Source organism: Phocoena sinus, chromosome 9 (genome assembly GCF_008692025.1).
Source record: "Phocoena sinus isolate mPhoSin1 chromosome 9, mPhoSin1.pri, whole genome shotgun sequence".
Classification (NCBI taxonomy): domain Eukaryota; kingdom Metazoa; phylum Chordata; class Mammalia; order Artiodactyla; family Phocoenidae; genus Phocoena; species Phocoena sinus.
The window spans coordinates 87,378,219-87,397,054 of NC_045771.1; the positions used below are offsets into that span (position 1 = coordinate 87,378,219).

The window sequence follows — 18,836 nt, forward strand, 5'->3', positions numbered from 1 at the left end:
TAGTGTGTGGCAGGCTTCACCTGCCTGAGGCTCTTCTTCACACCACAATGAGTACAGATTATTCACGGATGTTAAATTGAGCTCATTATATATGATCCTTAACCCAGATACATTGATCAAAAGTAGGATTCAGGGCTTCCCTGGTGGCGCAGTGGTTAGGGGTCCGCCTGCCGATGCAGGGGGCGCGGGTTCGTGCCCCGGTCCGGGAAGGTCCCGCGTGCCGCGGAGTGGCTGGGCCCGTGAGCCGTGGCCGCTGGGCCTGCGCGTCCGAAGCCTGTGCTCCGCAATGGTAGGGGCCGCAGCAGTGAGAGGCCCGCGTACCGCAAAAAAAAAAAAAAAAAACCCCAAAAACCCCCCTAGGATCCAGTTTATTTAGACGATAGATTTTAGAAGTTTCACTACAAAACGAAAAGTTGTAACTACGTGAAGTGATGGATATGTTAACTAACATTATTGTGGTAATTATTCTGCATTAAATACATCTATCAAAACCCCCCAAAAAACAAAACAGTAAATAGAAACTGTCAAGCAATGACAAACCCAAGGATCCTCTACTACTATGCACTCTGTAAAGATAATGAATGCTAACTAGAATAACAAAGATTACTTTCTTAATAATAAATCCACCGAGCTCTAAATAGTGGTTTTCACAGTTATCTTCCCATTCTGGAATCCTGAACAACTATGGCCTATGTTTATTTAGAATTAATATAAGGACTCTGACACTGATGCAAATGACATTAGGTCACTGTCCAAGGAAAGGGCATATATGAAATATCTATACATGTGAAAACAGAATAATCTATATTACAATTTAAAAGGATATATTTGTGTAATGAAAAGAGTGACTTGCTTAACATAAAATCTTGGTCATTTCTGGCTAAACATCAATTTAATTATTTCCATTTTGATTCTGTTTACCTCAGAATTGTTTGTTAATATTTTAAGACTGTGTTATACATAACTATGCTTTGCTACTCTTCCAAGATTTATATTATTAACATATTTGATGCATATTTTAATTTAGTTGAGATAGAAAATTTATGTAAAGAAACACATCATTATGAAACTGAATACCATACTGTTAAACTCACTTTACAAAATTAAAATGAGTTCGTGTTTTAGAAAAATTGAAGTATTTTTTTTTAAGATTTATTTATTATTTATGTTTGGCTGTGTTGGGTCTTAGTTGCGGCACACAGGATCGTCGTTGCGGTGCGTGGGCTTCTCTCTAGTTGTGGCATGCAGTTTTTCCCTTCTCCAGTTGTGGCGCCCAGGCTCTAGGGCACGTGGGCTCTGCAGTTTGCGACACTTGGGCTCTCTAGTTGAGGCATGCGGGCTCAGTAGTGTGGTGCATGGGCTTAGTTGCCCCGCGGCATGTGGGATCTTAGTTCCCCAACCACGGATCGAACCTGCGTCCCCTGCATTGGAAGGCAGATTCTTCACCACTGGACCACCAAGGAAGTTCCTTAAGTATATTTTAAAGGATCTTTTTGTTAGTTATTTGGCTGTTACCAAATACATTTGGTAGTTTAGTAGATCATTTGTAATTATACAACTATTAAAAACTGGCTATCAAAAATATATTTTTATATTTAATATTTTATCTATATGAAATGATGGATGTTCACTAAACACTGTTAATCATTTCATGTATGTTAGTCAAATCATTATGCTGTACACCTTAAACTTCTATGGTGTTGTATATCAATTATATTTCAATAAAACTGGAAGAAAAAAATTAGCTATCAATATACCTTTCTGTCATTATAACTGCTAGCGCCAGCGTATGAAATACAAGTAATATTTACCATAACAAGTATGAAGAAAACCTGAGAAAAATGAACACTCACTTTGAGTGTTAACCAATTTTCATAATTGCAAATCTAAAAACTAGTAGGATGTCTTTGCCAAGTTTCCATGAAGGACAGCATGGTATAGTTTTTTACATAGTTTATTTTTATAGGGAAGGAGCTGTTCTTCACCAATTGGCAGTAAAAGGACAATACTCGAAGTCTAAATTCAAACAAACAGGGCAGTGGTTTATAACAGTCAGTGCTGGACTTGCACTGAAACATCTTAACCCTGTCTGTCGAGTTTAGGGGAAGATTCATATTCCACTCTATTCTCTCTTCCCAAATGGGCCCAATGCCCTTTTGGGTGTGGAGGGGGAAAAGTATTGCTCTTTGAATGTTTTCGTCATCATAGTCTTAGTACATCAACACATTGCTAAAGAAAGTTTGTGACAGACCCAAAGCGAACAGCCACAGCTCAGCGTGAAGTGAATCAAATCCCCCTGTCTCTTAGCAGGATGGGGCTGCCAATTTCTGGGCAGCAGGGCCTGGAGATGCACTGAGTGCACACACTACAATGGATGGCTTGCTCTGCTCCCCACCATGCTAAGGAGATCAGGACATAATTTCTGCCTCAGCCATTATGAGTAGAACAGATGTTTTCAAGGTTTGGAGTAAGGGTAATATAAGCCAGCTGGGTACTATTGGGACTATAAAATAGGGGATAGTCTGTGCAAAACCGGTGAATTACTGAGCCATTTGAGCAGGAATGGGCCTACCGAGAAGTTGATTATGTATAATCCTTATATTTAGGAATCCTGGGAAAGATAGGGGGCCAGTCAGGGTTCTCATTCTGAGGATTCCTGCGTCAATTACAAGGCTAGTTAGAGTTTTACATTAATTCTACTTTAGAATTGGTCACAGGGGGCTCAGTGTCTTAGTATTGGACTGGTTTCCCAGATGCTCTCCAAACTAAGAATTTATGCCTGACTACATTCAGATTGAGATAGAGCCCCTGTGCCTCTGCTTGTTTGAGATTACATCTCTGCCTCTGAATGGAAATCCACCACCTGTGTGGGTAGGGGTGCTTGAACTTTCCCCTAGAACCCAATTCAATTAATTTAGCACTTACATGAGCTGAGGTGATTAAGGTTAGAAAAAACCCCAAAATACTGGAAACCAAAAACATTCTTGACAAAGAATGAAAACTCAGTTACTGTCCATCCTCAAGGAGTTTGGGGATTGGAATCAGAAGGCATGTTCCGATGCATTTTCTCTACTGAATGGCTACATGGTTTTGCACAACTCATTTAACCCATCTAGGCCTGTTTCTTAGGCTGTGGAATGGGGCCAATAATATCTATTTCCTAGAGACGCTGTTAGAAGCACAAATTATATCTTATGTGGAAGTATTTTTTTGAAATCTCTAAGTGGTACAAAATAATTGTTATTTTATTTCTAAATATGCACTTTTCCACGAATTTCTAAATATGCACTATTATATTCCCTTTGCAATATATACCCTTGGCAGTAGGTTATAGAGAAATAGAATATTTAAATCTATTTTAAATTGTTTCTCATTAGACTAGTCACTAAAATTCTTCAGATCAACTTAAAACCTTTAGTAAAATGTAAAAGAATATGTTGCACAATACAATATGGTAAAATACTACAAACATTCATTCATTTTCAGGGCATACCGAACCATCAATTAGAACTTTAAAAGTTCTCCAAACTTTGGCAGATTACCAAACATTTTCCTTAGGAAAACTTAATAATGCAAGATGTGTGCCACCACTTTTCTTACAGATGAACTGTATATCTATGTATTTATGTTAAAGAGCCAAACAAAATGTGAACTGAAAGAATTTCAGAAAATTGCTCAGTGATTTTAATACCCAGCTGTTTTTGTTCAGCATCTATTCAAACTCATGTCATTTGTGAGACAATTAAAATCTAAACAACTTCGTAAGACAGTTAAATGTCTAACTGTGAGATACGTGAGCTTTAATATGACAAGAAGAATACTTTGGAATTCAGGGCTACTTTATTTTGAGTATGGTAAAAATATAGCAGGTTTTCTTGAGTAAATGATTACAAATAACATGTGACTTCCTGAGTCTTAGCTTTTTTTTTTTAACTGTTGAATTGGAGACAGTTTTAATAACGGAAACGTCCAGCATAAGTGAGGGTACAAGAAAACAAGACTCTATTGGTTAGGATATAAATTGACAGGATTATTTTGGTTGAATAATTTCACAGTATCTATTTTAAAATTTTAGTGTTTAATGCAACCGTACCCAGAAATTCCACTTCTAGGTATCTGTGCTATAGACAAAAATAGCATGAGTGCTTGAAAATATATGTACAAGGCTGTTTACCACAGCATTTCTTGTTATAGAAAAAAAAGAGGACAAATTTCCATAAATAAGGATACTTAAATGAATTACAGTAGAGCCACATGATGAAATACTACACAAACATGAAAAAGAACAAAATTGATCTGGAATGTGGATGAGCTGCTATCTTAAGTGGAAAACACAATTAACAGAACATATTATCATGTGAGTCTTAGCTTTTGACTGACTTATGGTGAGTATATATCAGGTAATTAAGAATTTATTTTTGGTAAAATAAAGGTATAAATTCTGCAGATGGCTCTATATATTTCTTTCTATCCCTAGCCTTCCTAATTAAATTAATGATGATGTTAATTATTATTTTTACTTCATTATTTTAGCATTGACCAATGACAGTTTTTAAAATCACTTAAATATCATCCTTATTTGTTTCCATCTGTCAATCAAAAATATTTTTCTACTTTGCTGTTAAATGGGTTTCCTTTACTTGAAAAGCAGAACACCCTGTAACTGACAAGAATTTGCCATTCAGAAAAGCATTGACAGGAAACATCAGTGAAAATTCCTCAATATAACAAGTCTTTGGCCACAATTCAGGATAGCATTTTTCTAAGGCTGCTCCCTATACGCTGCTGGAAATGTTAATGATTTCACCTCTGTACTTGTAAAAGTACTTACAATTGCCTTCACCATAGTTTAATTAGGTTTTCATCAAAGATGAACACTGAGGCACCTCTTAATATTATCTCCCTGGGGTCTAATGGCCCTGATGATTCTTTCAGACATCTGTAGCCTTACAATTTAGTTTTGACGATATCCTTTTAGTTGGAAGGAGTATATTGGGCATTTGGGCAATGCCAGCTTGCAGAGAGCTGGTGGCAGATGGAATGAAATCTGCCTGGTATGCCTTCCCCTCCACATGAGCAGAGAGCCATCCATTTCCTCCATTAAGGAGTTGTCACTCAGCCCACCCAGCTGGAAGACCATTTTTGATAGCCAAGCTGGCTGGTGGCAGACAATTCAGATACAAAGCACACTTTAAAAGGAGCTAAAACATCATTTGTAGGAAAATTGAAAATGCACAGCTTCCACCACAGCCAATTTTTTAATGACTGTAATATTTTAAGTGATTATTTTTGCCACTTCAGATTGCTCCTTAGAGAGGAGAGGTTTTTAAATTAAAATCTAGGCAACGCATAACAGTTGAGATATGAGGAGCAGAGGAAAGAGAAATAAGATGAATAAAATTAATTAAAATGGCATTGTTGGCAGAGCCATAAATTAGCCACTGGTCGGAAATAAAATATATTGGTATAGGAGTTTCTGGATTAAACTGGTATGTATGACTGAGTGACTAGAAATGGACTGATCTACACCCTACAAATCATTGTGTTCCCTAAGCCTTTCACCATGCTATAGCTATTATCATATAGAAATATATATATTTCCTACATCCTGGTTCAATGGATTTAATGGTACAGACTTTCATGCTTATAAAAAAAATAGGAAGAGAATGATTTCTCTCATGAGGCAAAATGAATTTCTGTCATTTTCCACACGTTCAATTTCTAGGTAATTTAATGCCAGTTAAAAAAACTGAAAACTTGGCTATAAACACAGTCCAGGTGCAGGAGGGCTGAAGTGCATTTTCTCTAGTCAACACAATAGATTCAACCACAGTGAGCAAATTTTAGGGAGCTTAAAAAGTGTTTCTTTCTCATTATTTTATGGATTCATTAAGCATTTGAACCACTTTGTACTACGATTCATAAAGATTCAATTCATGGTATATTTTGTAACAAGTGTGTAATTATTTGGCAATAGTTATGACAACTCTAAAATGGCAATAGTGACAGATTTGAATTGGAGTAATTAGAGAAAGAATAACAATGTAAAATTCCATAGGGCAGTTGTTAACCTTGTCTGTAGGGATCAACTTAACTTTCAGAGCATCTGAAGTTTTCAGACTGGCCTCCTCAAATTAAGGCCAAGAATGCCAGGCGCAATGTGGGAGGCTGCAAGATACTGAGGAACAGAAGGGCTGGGGCTTTATAATACAATGTAGTTGGCTTTGAAAATCAAAGCTGTTTGATCTTGGAGAAGCCACTTAACCTCTCTGAGCCTCTATATTTTCATCTGTGAAATGGGGCAATTGTGAGGATTAGATGAGATAGTGTTAAGTAACATGCTTATTCTAAAGACTGATGAACCTTAGGAAATCAGTAAATGCTAATTCCCTTCCTTCTTTCGTCCCTTATCTTCATTCATTTATTTAAAAAACCTTACCTTAATGAGTGCCGCTATGCAAATAATTGGGCTATGTGCTGTGCTAAGTACAAAGATGATGGGTAATGTTACTATGTTTTGGATGTTCAGACAGAATAAAATAAATTTCACATTGAATAACGTATTAACTTAATTAGTGATTAAACGTGTCAGCTTCAGACCATAAACAAACAAGAAAAGGGTGCATAGTCAAGGAGGCTCTGGGGATTTGTTTGGTTATTTTTAGTAGAATTTATCGAAATTATTTGTTTCTGTGTTACTGCCACTCTTGTCATGGTGATTTGGCTCAATTCCATGTTTCACTAATGCTATTCCACATTAATTACTGTACAAATAGGCTGCATTGGGGGGAAATTGTGAAAAGCACACTACTTACGTTTAACCCTTCATCCCCAAAGTACTCTTATTAGCTTAAAATATATTCTGGCTCTTTCTACAATATCACGTAGCCACCTCTTGGGGGAAACATGACAATAAGAGCAATGCAATCCAAAGTGAAGAACATCCCAAGCAAAGGGAATTTACAGAGACAGCATGCAATTAACCAAGCTGGAATCTGGCCAGAAAATCATAGGTAACATTCCGATTCTTAATGGAAAAAGACATGGGAACATGGTCTCGCCACAAGTCTTACTGAGCTCAGGTTTATCCTCATTAGAAAGCCAGTACTCAAATCCCTCATGTTACAGACCAGATAGTTTCCAGTACAGCGATTTGCAAAGCACATTTCTGGAAAGCATATCTGATTTCCTCCTGTTTGTCCTTACATTCTAAAAAAGGAAAATCACTGAATGGATTTTTTAAACCTTTTTCTGGGGTGCCCAATTCATGGAAGACAAGTTAGGCATTATAGTAGGCAGATACTGTTCTGCCAGGGGATTATATTCCCAAAAAGCACATTTAAAAATAAATTCTGCTTTGAATGTGATCACCCCTTTCACCATTTGTCTTTGACTTTTTTCACTAGCCTTGACTTGTGTTAAGACTACATTTTCAGGCAAATAAATTTACATATTTTCATAATTTGGATATTATAATCTTTATTCTCCATTAATGATTCAACAGTTTGTGACAATAGTATTAGACAGGTGACAGCAGAATTCCAGAATGAAAGCTCCAATTTTTATTCAGGACTGGAGATCTGCCTAGTGTCCACTGGGACAAGGAATTTGGCAAATGCATAATGTACAAGAGCTATAAGAAAATTAATAGACTCTCTTGCTCTGACTTAATTCTTCTCCTTAATGGGTTGTTGATTCACCTGATGGCTGTTGTCTTCATTAGGGCCTTTTGGTGTTTGTTCAACTAGGAAAATTGACACTATCATTGGATATTTATCAACAGTAAATGGAGGAGAGAGGAAGCAGTCTAACTGCAAGTAGAAATACTTCTAAATTCTGTATACTTAGTTACTCCCAATCCTTGGCACACACCTGCAAAATTTAATAATTTACTTTTTAAGAAAATTTCTTTTAAATACATCTGAGCACAGCCTATTCTAAAGGACAAACCTTCACAACAGAATCTGTGACATTTAGTACTGATTTACTTCTCAACACAAGTTGACATAAAAGTGTAAAAGGAGTAATCTGGAATTCTTTTCTATCCATACAATGAACTAGGGTAATAAATAGAAAAAGATTAGCAGATACAGGCACAGCAATCAGAGTGGGAAGATTTCTTAAAAATAAAAAAATACGAGGAACAGCCCATATCTCCTAGTGATCTGCACTTAATCTGTGAGTCAATTCCAGAGTTGACAGAAGCCAGTGATTTATGCCTTTGCAAGCTGAGGGTAACCAGGCTAGCTGAGCAGATATAAACATTTATTAACAGTGAGTGAGCAAAGTATGCTCTCTCTCTTTCTCTCTCTCTCACACACACATGCAGATATCAAGGAGTTGTGGATGATTCCTGCTTTCAAAATACAAATTTTGGCTGCCACCAAAGATGGGAGTGAACAAACAAACAAAATGAAGCAGCTGCTTGACCAATATTTACCTCCATGGCATACTGATCCATCTGGAAATTCTGCTTCATTGGGTACTATTAAAAGATGAAGAAAACAGAAAAAAACAAAAACCAAAAAATCTGCTCATAGCTCTGTCCAAATCATTTGTTCCTGGGTTCTCCTCTGAGTACTTTCCTGACCTTTGCAGCTCTTCTCTCTAAGGGTGAGTTACAGAAAGCAGGTAGCTGTAGCAGCTCCAGGCTGACCCTTTAAAATCCTACATTTAGTGTTTTTCTTTGAACTTGAAATTAAGGACATTTTCAGATTGCAGGATGTGCTTTTGAGGAGTTGGGAAGAGATGACTTTGATGGATTTGTCCAGATGTTTCAAGAATGACTAAGGACAATTAAGCACTAAGTACTCAGGGCCTTCACAGACATGCAATGTTCCCCTACCACAGATATAAAACTTGGAGGATAAGGCCTTCCTCATAGTGCTGGCACCTACAGATGATTCATGAAATGTCACCATTACTACTGCTGCTGCTGCTACTACTACTTATAATTATGGTTATTATTATTTATTATCCAGTATCCATACTACTCAATGGAGATGGACATGAGAAGCCTACCCAAGGTGAAACATTGATTCTTGATTCTATATGTCTTAAATGGAAGGGGCCAAAACATTCATTTCCCTTAAACCTTGATGACAAAACCAAGACCGTCTGCAATGAGTTGGAGCACCAGAAGTTGCCCTGAGATTAATCATTCCCCCATTTCAGGAAGGAAGAACGTGCCTTCCACTATTAAATGTGGCAAAACACCCACAGCCATCTGATAGAGAGCAGTGCTGTCAGGGGATGACAGCTGTGGCAGCAACAGCAATTCTAGCAACTGCAAATAATGGACTAAGAGAGTATACTCCGTATCTTTAGAATAGACACAACTGACACAAATAATTCTTGATTAGTTTAGAAATTGTATATAAAAGTAATTTAAAAAAAGGATGCTATATTCTATAAAAGAAGGAAATACCATCGTAACTAATAATGAAGGCAGGTGTTTCACTGTCAAGTGGGTTCAGGCTCCTTGCCTTGCTGAGTCCACAATGGACCTGCTGTGGAGACTGCTAATGAGGCTGGTGCTGTGGCTAGCTTTCTGACTTGCAGTACTAGACTTATTGGCATTCAGACCCCCACCTATTTGGTTGTGAACAGAGGCCTGCTTAGGGATTCATGGGAAATAAAAAAATTATGATGGTAATTAGAAGCACGGTAAGAATGTGGTGCCCCTTTTCTTCCAAGTGGGCAGGTTCTCTGGAAAAACACTGGAAGCTGAGTCAGGCAAGGCCATGACCTTGTAAAGAGAATGGAGGAGAAACACAGACAGCTGTCTAGGAAGAACATATTAATTCTGTAACCTCTTACAGTCCTCTTCAGCTTACCAATACAAATAAAAAAGTGCAACAAACATAAGGTCGGGTTCTACATTAAAAGCCGATACTGCTAGACATCTACTTCCTATTAATTACTAAAGAGCCAACAGATGGTAATGGCCTTCTACCAGCCCAGGGCAGATTTAAACTGGTGACCTATAATTGCAGTTCTCCAGATCACATAACTCCTTAAGTTAATTACTCCATTTGGTCTTCTATCCTTCTTCCCTACTTGAGATAAACAAGGACAGGCTCAGATGAAATGAATTAAATAGTACCAAAGAAATTGAAAAAAAAATCTCAAGAAGATAAGGAGAAATATGTACTATGAATGCCAGTGACTCATTTTTATATTTCCTATTTGACCTGCCATCCTCAAACATTATTTTCAACATCAACTGGACACTTTACATACTCACTACTCTCTATTACCTTATTTTATGAATGGCAGCACTTAAAAAATCACTTGTTGTTAATCAAGAAAACTACTATTAATATTATAATTACATAAATGTCATTTCAACTTAATTCCAGTGGAAACTATTTCTTATTTTGATTGCCAAAGTTACACCTACGTGCAATACTTGTGTCCAACCTAATCAATTTACTGCATTTGATTTTGATATTACTTTAATGACATATAAGGATGACATAATTTGTGAGTTCTGTATTTTTTCTATCGTTGTCTCCCCCCATTGTAGCTATCAGCTCAATCCTCTGCCTTTTACATATTTTCCTCCATATTCACTTCCCTGTAGAGTTTATTTGTTCTCAAAGTTTTCAATGAAGAGGACACATACTTATTAGTCCTTTATATATGCCAGGCACTGTTCTAAGGGTTTTACACATACTTATTAGTCCTTTATATATGCCAGGCACTGTTCTAAGGGTTTTACATGTATCTTCTTATTTAATTATCACAACGTGAGATGGATACTATTACTATCCCTGTTACAGGTGAGGATGCCAAGGAACCAAGAGGTTAAATAACTTGCCCAAAACCACATGGCTAATAAACTGTGAAACCAAGATTTGAACCCAGTTAAGCCCATTTTCTTAACAGTTGTGCTATATCCAGTCCCATTCACAATATTTTTAGCTGCCTGCATGTCATCGCTGAATATAAAATTTATTTTCTTTCCCCACAAACTAGATCTTGATATTTTTTCAGCTTTTCATTCGTTCAATTAGCACAATGTATCATGTACCAATACTGGAGATTCAAGAATGGGAGAAACAGTTCCTGAGCTTAAGAAGCTAACACACTAAACAGGGAAACAGAAACATAACCACAAAGCAATGTTGTAAACACTCTCATAGATGTATATTTACGGCATAACAGAATGTTGAAATGGAACTAGGTTAGTGTTGGATTTGGTTAAGGTGCCAAGAAAATAGGTAGCGACTGCTCCACATTCCAAAGAGAGGTGATGGACCAACTATAAGGACTTAGCAAAAGAGGCGGTAAAATGGCTTAGCCACTTACTCAAATTGAAAGCACACAAGCCTGAAGCTGAAGTATGTAGGCAGCTGGAAAGCAGAGACATGATTCCTTTAGAGAGGGGTGTTGGTGAACTGTGGGTCACACCCATGCCCTCGTCAGGGGAGGAGGGTACCTTCCCCTTGCCTCAAGCCTGGTGCTCAGGACTTCAAGAACACCCCTTGGAAGGGATGCTCTAAAGGCTTAGACTAGTGCCTGGGGCTGCCCGGCAAGTAACAAGAGGGCTGCACTTCAAAGTAATTAACTTCTCTTCTCCCAATGATGATTCAAGGTGAATGTTTACCATAGACTAGAATTGGGCCCATGCACACAAGAGGCAGTCTGGTTTGTCTAAGATCCTGCCCCCAAGGTCTTCCTGGAGGGGCAAGGAGCCCTTAGCAGAAAGAGGCTGAGGTCATGAGTCAGAGGCCCAGTGGCTAGGAGTGGAAGTAGACATGACCTGAGAGATGCATTGGGGAGCTACAGGTGAGAAATTCCCAGTTCTGGTGAAAAGTAGGGGCATTTCCAAAGAGCTTTTTGGTAGAACCAAGAGAGAGCCAGCTTTGATCACTTGCCAGACCAAGGGATCAATAATTCCAGCTTACAGTGTCTGCCTCTTGATTCTTCTCCTGCCTCCTGACCCAGCCCTGGATGGTTCAGAGGCTAAAACTCATGGCGGTTAGCGAGGAGAGAGAAGGAGCTGACCTCTATCTCTATCCCTACTCAGCAGACCTAAGCTGGAGGAGAGGAGAAGATATGGGCGAAGCTTGGAGTTTGCATTATTACGGTGAACTATGTGGTATTCATTATGGAATGGAGACTGGTGACTAAAGTGATTGATTGCTTTTTTGGTCTAACAGTAGTCTGGGGACCTGCCTCAGGTTTGTGCAAAAAGGATACAGATTAAAAAAGCTGTCTGAGTGAATGTGAATGGTCACTAGCGAGGAAGAAAAATGTTTTTTTGTAGCCAGTCTCCAACCTCAAGTCCTGCTTATTCAACCTCATGGTTACAGCAGCACAGAGAGGAGCCAGATGTTAACTATGCAAAACTTCACCCAGACAATGACATTTGAACTGGGCCCTGAAGGATGCTGGGGAATGACTAGGCATAGAAAAAAGAAAGGTGGAAAAGCATGTCTAAGGGGGTGGGAGTGTGAAATTCTGTGTTGTGTTTGTGAGGCTGGCACACAGGGAAGCAGGAGATGAGGATGAAAAGTTAGGCTGGGCCGAGATTGGAAATCGCCTTGAATTACATGCTAGGGAGTTTGACTTGTCTCCTCTAGGCCTACACAGGAAGCCATCAAAGGTCTTGAGTATGGAGGATGCATGATGTAATTTCTTTTAAGGAATGACCATGTCATTTTTTGTCACTGGCGTCCCTTTGTATGATCCTTGGCTCCAACATCCTTGTCACAGGAAGTCTGCTACCATGAGACTGTTGATTTCTCTTTCTTTAGTGTCCCCCTGTTCTCACTCTATTTCACCTTCCCTATAGGTTACTGCAAATGCCTCCTACCTCCATATGGAAAATATTTTAATACTCCTTTCTCCTTAAGTTCACTTTAGGTCAGCAGTGGTGGACCAGTAACTATGATTGTGAAAATAATATCAGCTGTTGTAGTGTGGAAGAAAAGGAAGCAACCAGTGCCTGGCCTGAACTTACTAAATTCTGATGTATCAAAATCTGTCACCCAGAGAAAGGAATACATAGTACAAATGGAATAAAGCTGGAGCGAGATCAAGAAACACGAGAAAAACAAGAAGCTTTCAGCCTATAGCCAGAGAATGATGGTGAAGAAAATAGGCAAATAAATTAACAAATAGATGATGGGAAGAAACACGGGACCAATAGGGAGCATGTCAGTTTATATTTACTACTTGTAAGAGCAAAGTTATGTGGAGCTGAGAGCAAGAGTTCTGAAGTCGGATTCCTGTATTTGAACCCTGGCTCTGCCACTGGAAAAGGGGCATTCTGGACAAGTTACTCAACACGTCCATGTCCACTTTCCACATCTGTAAAATGGGGCTAATAGAGCACATTTTTATAGGTTTATAAAGATCAACTATATGAGATTATACATATATAATCTCACACACACATCTGGAAGAGCAAGTCCCTAGAATAATAAGTGAACGATAAAAAGTAGCTGTTCAGACTTCCCAGGTGGCACAGTGGTTAAGAATCTGCCTGCCAATGCAGGGGACACGGGTTCGATCCCTGGTCTGGGAAGATCCCACATGCTGCGGAGCAACTGAGCTCCTGTGCCATAACTACTGAGCCTGCTCTCTAGAGCCCGCGAGCCTCAACTACTGAAGCCCGCATGCCTAGAGCCCATGCTTCGCAACAAGAGAAGCCACTGCAATGAGAAGCCCGCGCACCGCAACGAAGAGTAGCCCCCGCTCGCCGCAAATAGAGAAAGCCCGCGTGCAGCAATGAAGACCAAAGCAGCCAAATAAATAAATAAGTAAATGAGGAAATGGTTCACGTTCAGAGCAATTAAAAAAAAAGTAGCTATTATTATTTAACCAAAGGATATCCTATCTGTGCTTGGACAATTTTCCTTGAATAAACTCTACTTTGTAATGATGCACACTTTCTTGATTGCTGTTAGACTCGATCTTCGATTTAGTTAAGATGTAAACATCTTGGAGAGTTTTAATGAATATAGAAAAGATAACATATAGGTTGAACAAACAAACACCCTCAAAACTAAAAAGTCCAAAATAAAGCAATGTTCAAAACATGTCCTATGACCAATAGGAACATCGAGATATGCCTTCTAATTGGTTGTATTCGGTTTTCATCTCAGAGGCCACCCAGTAAAGGAACAATATTTGGTGGAGAAATTGCATACAATTTAAATGAACAATTTTTATTTCTAGAACTCCAAATCACTTGGCAAAAGCAATTTTTCATGCTTAAATGTTTGAGCCAAAAAGCAAAAGGTTGGTCATGCAAATGAGTTAAAATGACAAACTCTTAGATTTTATCATTGCACTTATTTGAAATTTTAAAAAGAAATATCAGCGGGACTTCCCTGGTGGCCCAGTGGTTAAGAATCCACCTTCCAATGCAGGGGACGCGGGTTCGATCCCTGGTCGGGGAACTAAGATCCCACATGCCGTGGGGCAACTAAGCCTGCACGCCACAACTACTGAGCCTGCACGCTCTAGAGCCCGTGTACCACAACTACTGAGCCCACACGCCACAACTAGAGAGAAACCTGCACTTTGCAATGAAGAGCCCTCCTGCCACAACGAAAGATCCTGTATGGGGCAACTAAGACCCGATGCAGCCAAATAAATAAATTAATTAAAAGAAAAAAAGAAACATCAGAGAAAAGTTTCTACTTGATAGCCAAAGACCCTGGTATAAATCATTACTACAATGACTTTTTTCTTAGTAGGCCTAGGTAACTAGGCATGTCTCAAACATGTGATTAGTAAGCTTATGAGTAAGATGAGAGACCACAAAGCAAAAGTATACTCCACACAAAGTTGTAATTTAAGTAACCATTACTATGAAGCAAAACCACACTTCATGCATTTTTATCATGGATGGTACCAAAGTACAGTGCATTAAGGCACCAAAAAGCTAATTAGATTAGTATAATGATGACTTACAAAACAAGGCATAAAAAGTACATTTATATAGTAATGGGAACTGAGACCAAATAATCACTGATGATTATCACGGGAAAAGGATGTGAATCCCAGGCCCCGAGGTCTCCATGTGTTTCCTGGGTTTCTTCTTGCCAATGTTGAACAGTGACAACAGAAATCCTTCTCTTAATCAAGTAGTAGTGGGATATGACATGGGATATCCTTACAAAGGTTCTTTTCCATACCCATATGAAAGGCAACCATGGACTCTCTTTAAAGGAACCAAATTTTTAGAGTCTTTGTCAAAACAAATTTCCATAAGGTTTCCTGGGTGTTTTCTCATGCTGAGCAAAGATGATGCCTGTTCCTAATGCTAGTCAACTGGTGTAATTTCATCAGCTTAAAACAAAACGTCTACAGTTTGATTTGTTAAGCAAGAAGATATTGTGTCAGGGGAGTTTCCTAAAAAGGTGAAGGTTTTCTAAATAATTTGGAACCATTTTGAACCATGTTTCTAGAATTCAAATAAATTATTAAAAGGAGATGAGCATCTTAGATCTTTATATTCTGCTTGGGACTCCTCCTGTGACCTCACCTCCATGGAGCACAAGATTTTTTTTGTACCAGTGAGTCACATTTTAAAAAATTCTCCAATCTGCATCTGTACTTTATTTGTATATACTGGAAACTTGAGAGAGTCCAGTTGAGGGTCTAATGGTATTTTTAAATATTGCCTAGGCACAATTTCTTACTCTACACACTCTCTGGACAGACAAGTTCATGATTTCAATTATCATTCAAAAGGTTGATAATTGCCAATTTTGGATCTTCCTCTGAGTTTCTGATCCATACATCTAACCTCCCACCAGATGCTGCTTCTTGCCTGCCCCCTGCAGGATTATCAAAATCAACATGTCCAAGGTGAATTCAGCTCCTGTAATCCCGTTCCTCTTCCTGTTTCAACAAATGGCATCGTTGTTGAAACAACGATGCCCAAACCTTGTCCTTGACACCTCCCACTCCATCATCATCTCAGTCAGTCCCCAATCTTCTCCATTTCCTCCTAAAAATCTCTGAATCCATCCATATTTTCCCATCATCTCTCCCCTACTTCTGGTCAATGTGATCACCCATAGGACTACTGTTTGCAGCCTTCTATTTCGTTTTCCTGTATGCACTCTTTCCCTTCCATTCTGTCCTCCAGCCTCGAAGGGATATTTCAAAACTCAGATCTAATTATCTGACTCTTATTCAGAGTACTTCAGCGACTCCCTATCAACTTCAGGATAAAGTTCAAACTCTACAGCAGCTTTCAAGAGCTTTAAGGTTTCACCACTGGCCATATCTTCAGACTTTATCACAAGTCTCAACTCAAAATCTGTTAGACAACTATTTGGAACATTGTCCAAGGCCTCTGCTTTGTGCTATCACCTTCCAGCCTTTATGTATGTGATTTATGATTCTAGAAACACTATTCCTCCCTCCTGGCCAATTTGAAATTACCCTTCATTCTCCGCTTGTATCCCTATTATCTTGGATAGTCTTCTTAATCCCTCAAGTCTGGATTTGGTACTGTATGTTGTATTTCCACAGCACTCTAAACTTTCCCAGCAAATCAACAATGATGCTACTTTGCACATGCATGTTGACATGTCTAACTCCCCCACTAAACTGACAGCCAATGAAGGGAAGAGACATATCTGCCTTTTTGTGTTTATATTCTCTAGGTTCAGTCCAGTACATGGCACCATGGATTCTCAAAAATACTTGTTAAAGGGATAAATAAATGAATGATTTTCCATGCTTACAAGGGAGGGTAAAGTAATATTACCTGTTCTTTTAATAGTGGCTTTAGTAAAACTGTTATCTTTGTACAATTTGGTTTACTGAGCTTTAGGTTTTAGAGGAGAGGAGAAGGAACAAAAGATAGATCAAACCTTCACTGTAGCTCCTGGGAAGAAAAGCCAGTTGCCCGTGTCTATTGGATCCAGATTATCTTCTAAAACAACTTGTCTGTGAGCTGAGTTGATGACCAAGACGTTATCTAAAGCCCAGCAGGCTTCATATACTTCACCTACTCGGAGATTTTCCTGCTTCCACTGAAACTGGACGGTCTCCCCTTTGGCGTCTTCAGGAAGGTAGAGGATATGGACTATTGTGCTGACATTGGAAGGGGCTCTGGAGAGACGAGAACTGGTGTCACAATAAAGTTCAACAGTGTCCACTTTACTTTTCTTAGAGATCCTTTTTGTTTCTTAATTAAGACTGTGGTTTTCTTATCTTAAAAATATTGTACACATTACAGATTAAATACTAACAATCACATACCCCTTAAATCTTTTAATACATGCTGATTATTAAGATGTTCGTATTGAGTGATGAAAGTTTAAATATTAAGTGTCTTAATGAGCTTTACGTTTAACACAAGGCAGGCAGTAAGCATATTCAGGCAAGCCAGTAAAGGGATAAAGAGAAAATGGTACACAACTGCCATGGCTCCTGTAAAAAATCAAAGTGTATCCAGCACAGTTTTTTGTGAATGGTAGACACTCAATCTAAAACCATATACTTGGGACTTCCCTGGTGGTCCACTGGTTAAGACTCTGTGCCTCCATTGCAGGGGGCACACGTTCGATCCCTGGTCGGTGAACTAAGATCCCGCATGCCGTGAGGCCAAAATAAATAAATAAAATAAATAAAAGCTCTTTAAAAAAAATAATAAATAAAACCATATATTTTTTATGATACTGAGAAGAAGAAAAGGAGAAAAACTATAAAATTATCTTAATTTTAATTCTTATTTTGAAATTTTGCATCTATTAGAGATCATTGTATGCTATATGTTTCATAATCAGTCTTTATGTAATAGTTATTTTATTTATAGTAACCAGATACATTTTTGTTTTGAAAATGTCAGATTTGCCATGAGAATTAAATGCTCTCATTTTGAATTCTTTAGAATTCCATGCAGACCAGTCTTTAAAAACATGATATAATTTAACATGATTTTTATATTACATCTGTTACATCTAGGTCCTTTTGCTATATATATATTTTTTTTTTTTTAATTTTTTTTTTTTGCGGTACGTGGTCCTCTCACTGTTGTGGCCTCTCCCGTTGCGGAGCACAGGCTCCGGATGCGCAGGCTCAGCGGCCATGGCTCACGGGCCCAGCCACTCCGCGGCATGTGGGATCTTCCCAGACCGGGGCACGAACCCGTGTCCCCTGCATCGGCAGACGGACTCTCAACCACTGCGCCACCAGGGAAGCCCTGCTATATAATATTTTTATCAGACATTTTATTCTACTAAAGTAGAAACCTGCTACAGTAAAAATGATGGCTTTAGCCAAGATTAAAAGTAGTACTAAAATACAAACTAGTAGTACCCAGGGCTTACGATAAATCAGTTTTGAAAGGACTAGAGAAAAGCCATAATTTTCACTCACCAATGAAGCACATAGAAATCCGCAGAATTGTCTGTGCAGGTTATGAATGGTGTACCTTACCTTTGGGGGTAATCAATTCCCCTTTCCTTTAAAATATTTAATGATGACTATGTTTTTAACTTCAAAAAGAATTTAATGAAGAAGCTACATTTTAGTTTTAGGAAGTGATTGAAAATATGTCCACTCTGATCACTAATAGTAAATTTGCATTAAATGAGTATGATAGTTTGGTGCCTGGACTAAAATTGAAAGTCTCATTTAGTGAAAAACAAATGGAATCAACTGAGTGTGATCTTTATATCTTGTAATTAAATGTGTACACTCACTATTTGCCATATCAAAAGCGTGTAGCTGTTTTTCAGCAAGAAACAGCACTACAATGTATCTAAACTATGGTGTATAACTATTAGAGAAAAAATGGAGGCATGAGTAAAACTTCCAATACTTATGCTGCTTTGCTTAAAGCCATTTATATAAAT

General features: G+C 38.4%; 1 protein-coding gene across 2 annotated transcripts in view; it reads right to left on the reverse strand.

Annotated features, from left to right (window-relative positions):
* The window catches only part of RELN (reelin), a 518,443-nt gene that overhangs the window by 207,630 nt on the left and 291,977 nt on the right, over window positions 1–18,836 (reverse strand). For both annotated transcript variants that reach the window (XM_032643899.1, XM_032643900.1), the window contains exon 10: window positions 16,848–17,088. In XM_032643899.1, the coding sequence (XP_032499790.1) occupies window positions 16,848–17,088 (241 nt within the window). The remainder of the gene's footprint in view (window positions 1–16,847; window positions 17,089–18,836) is intronic.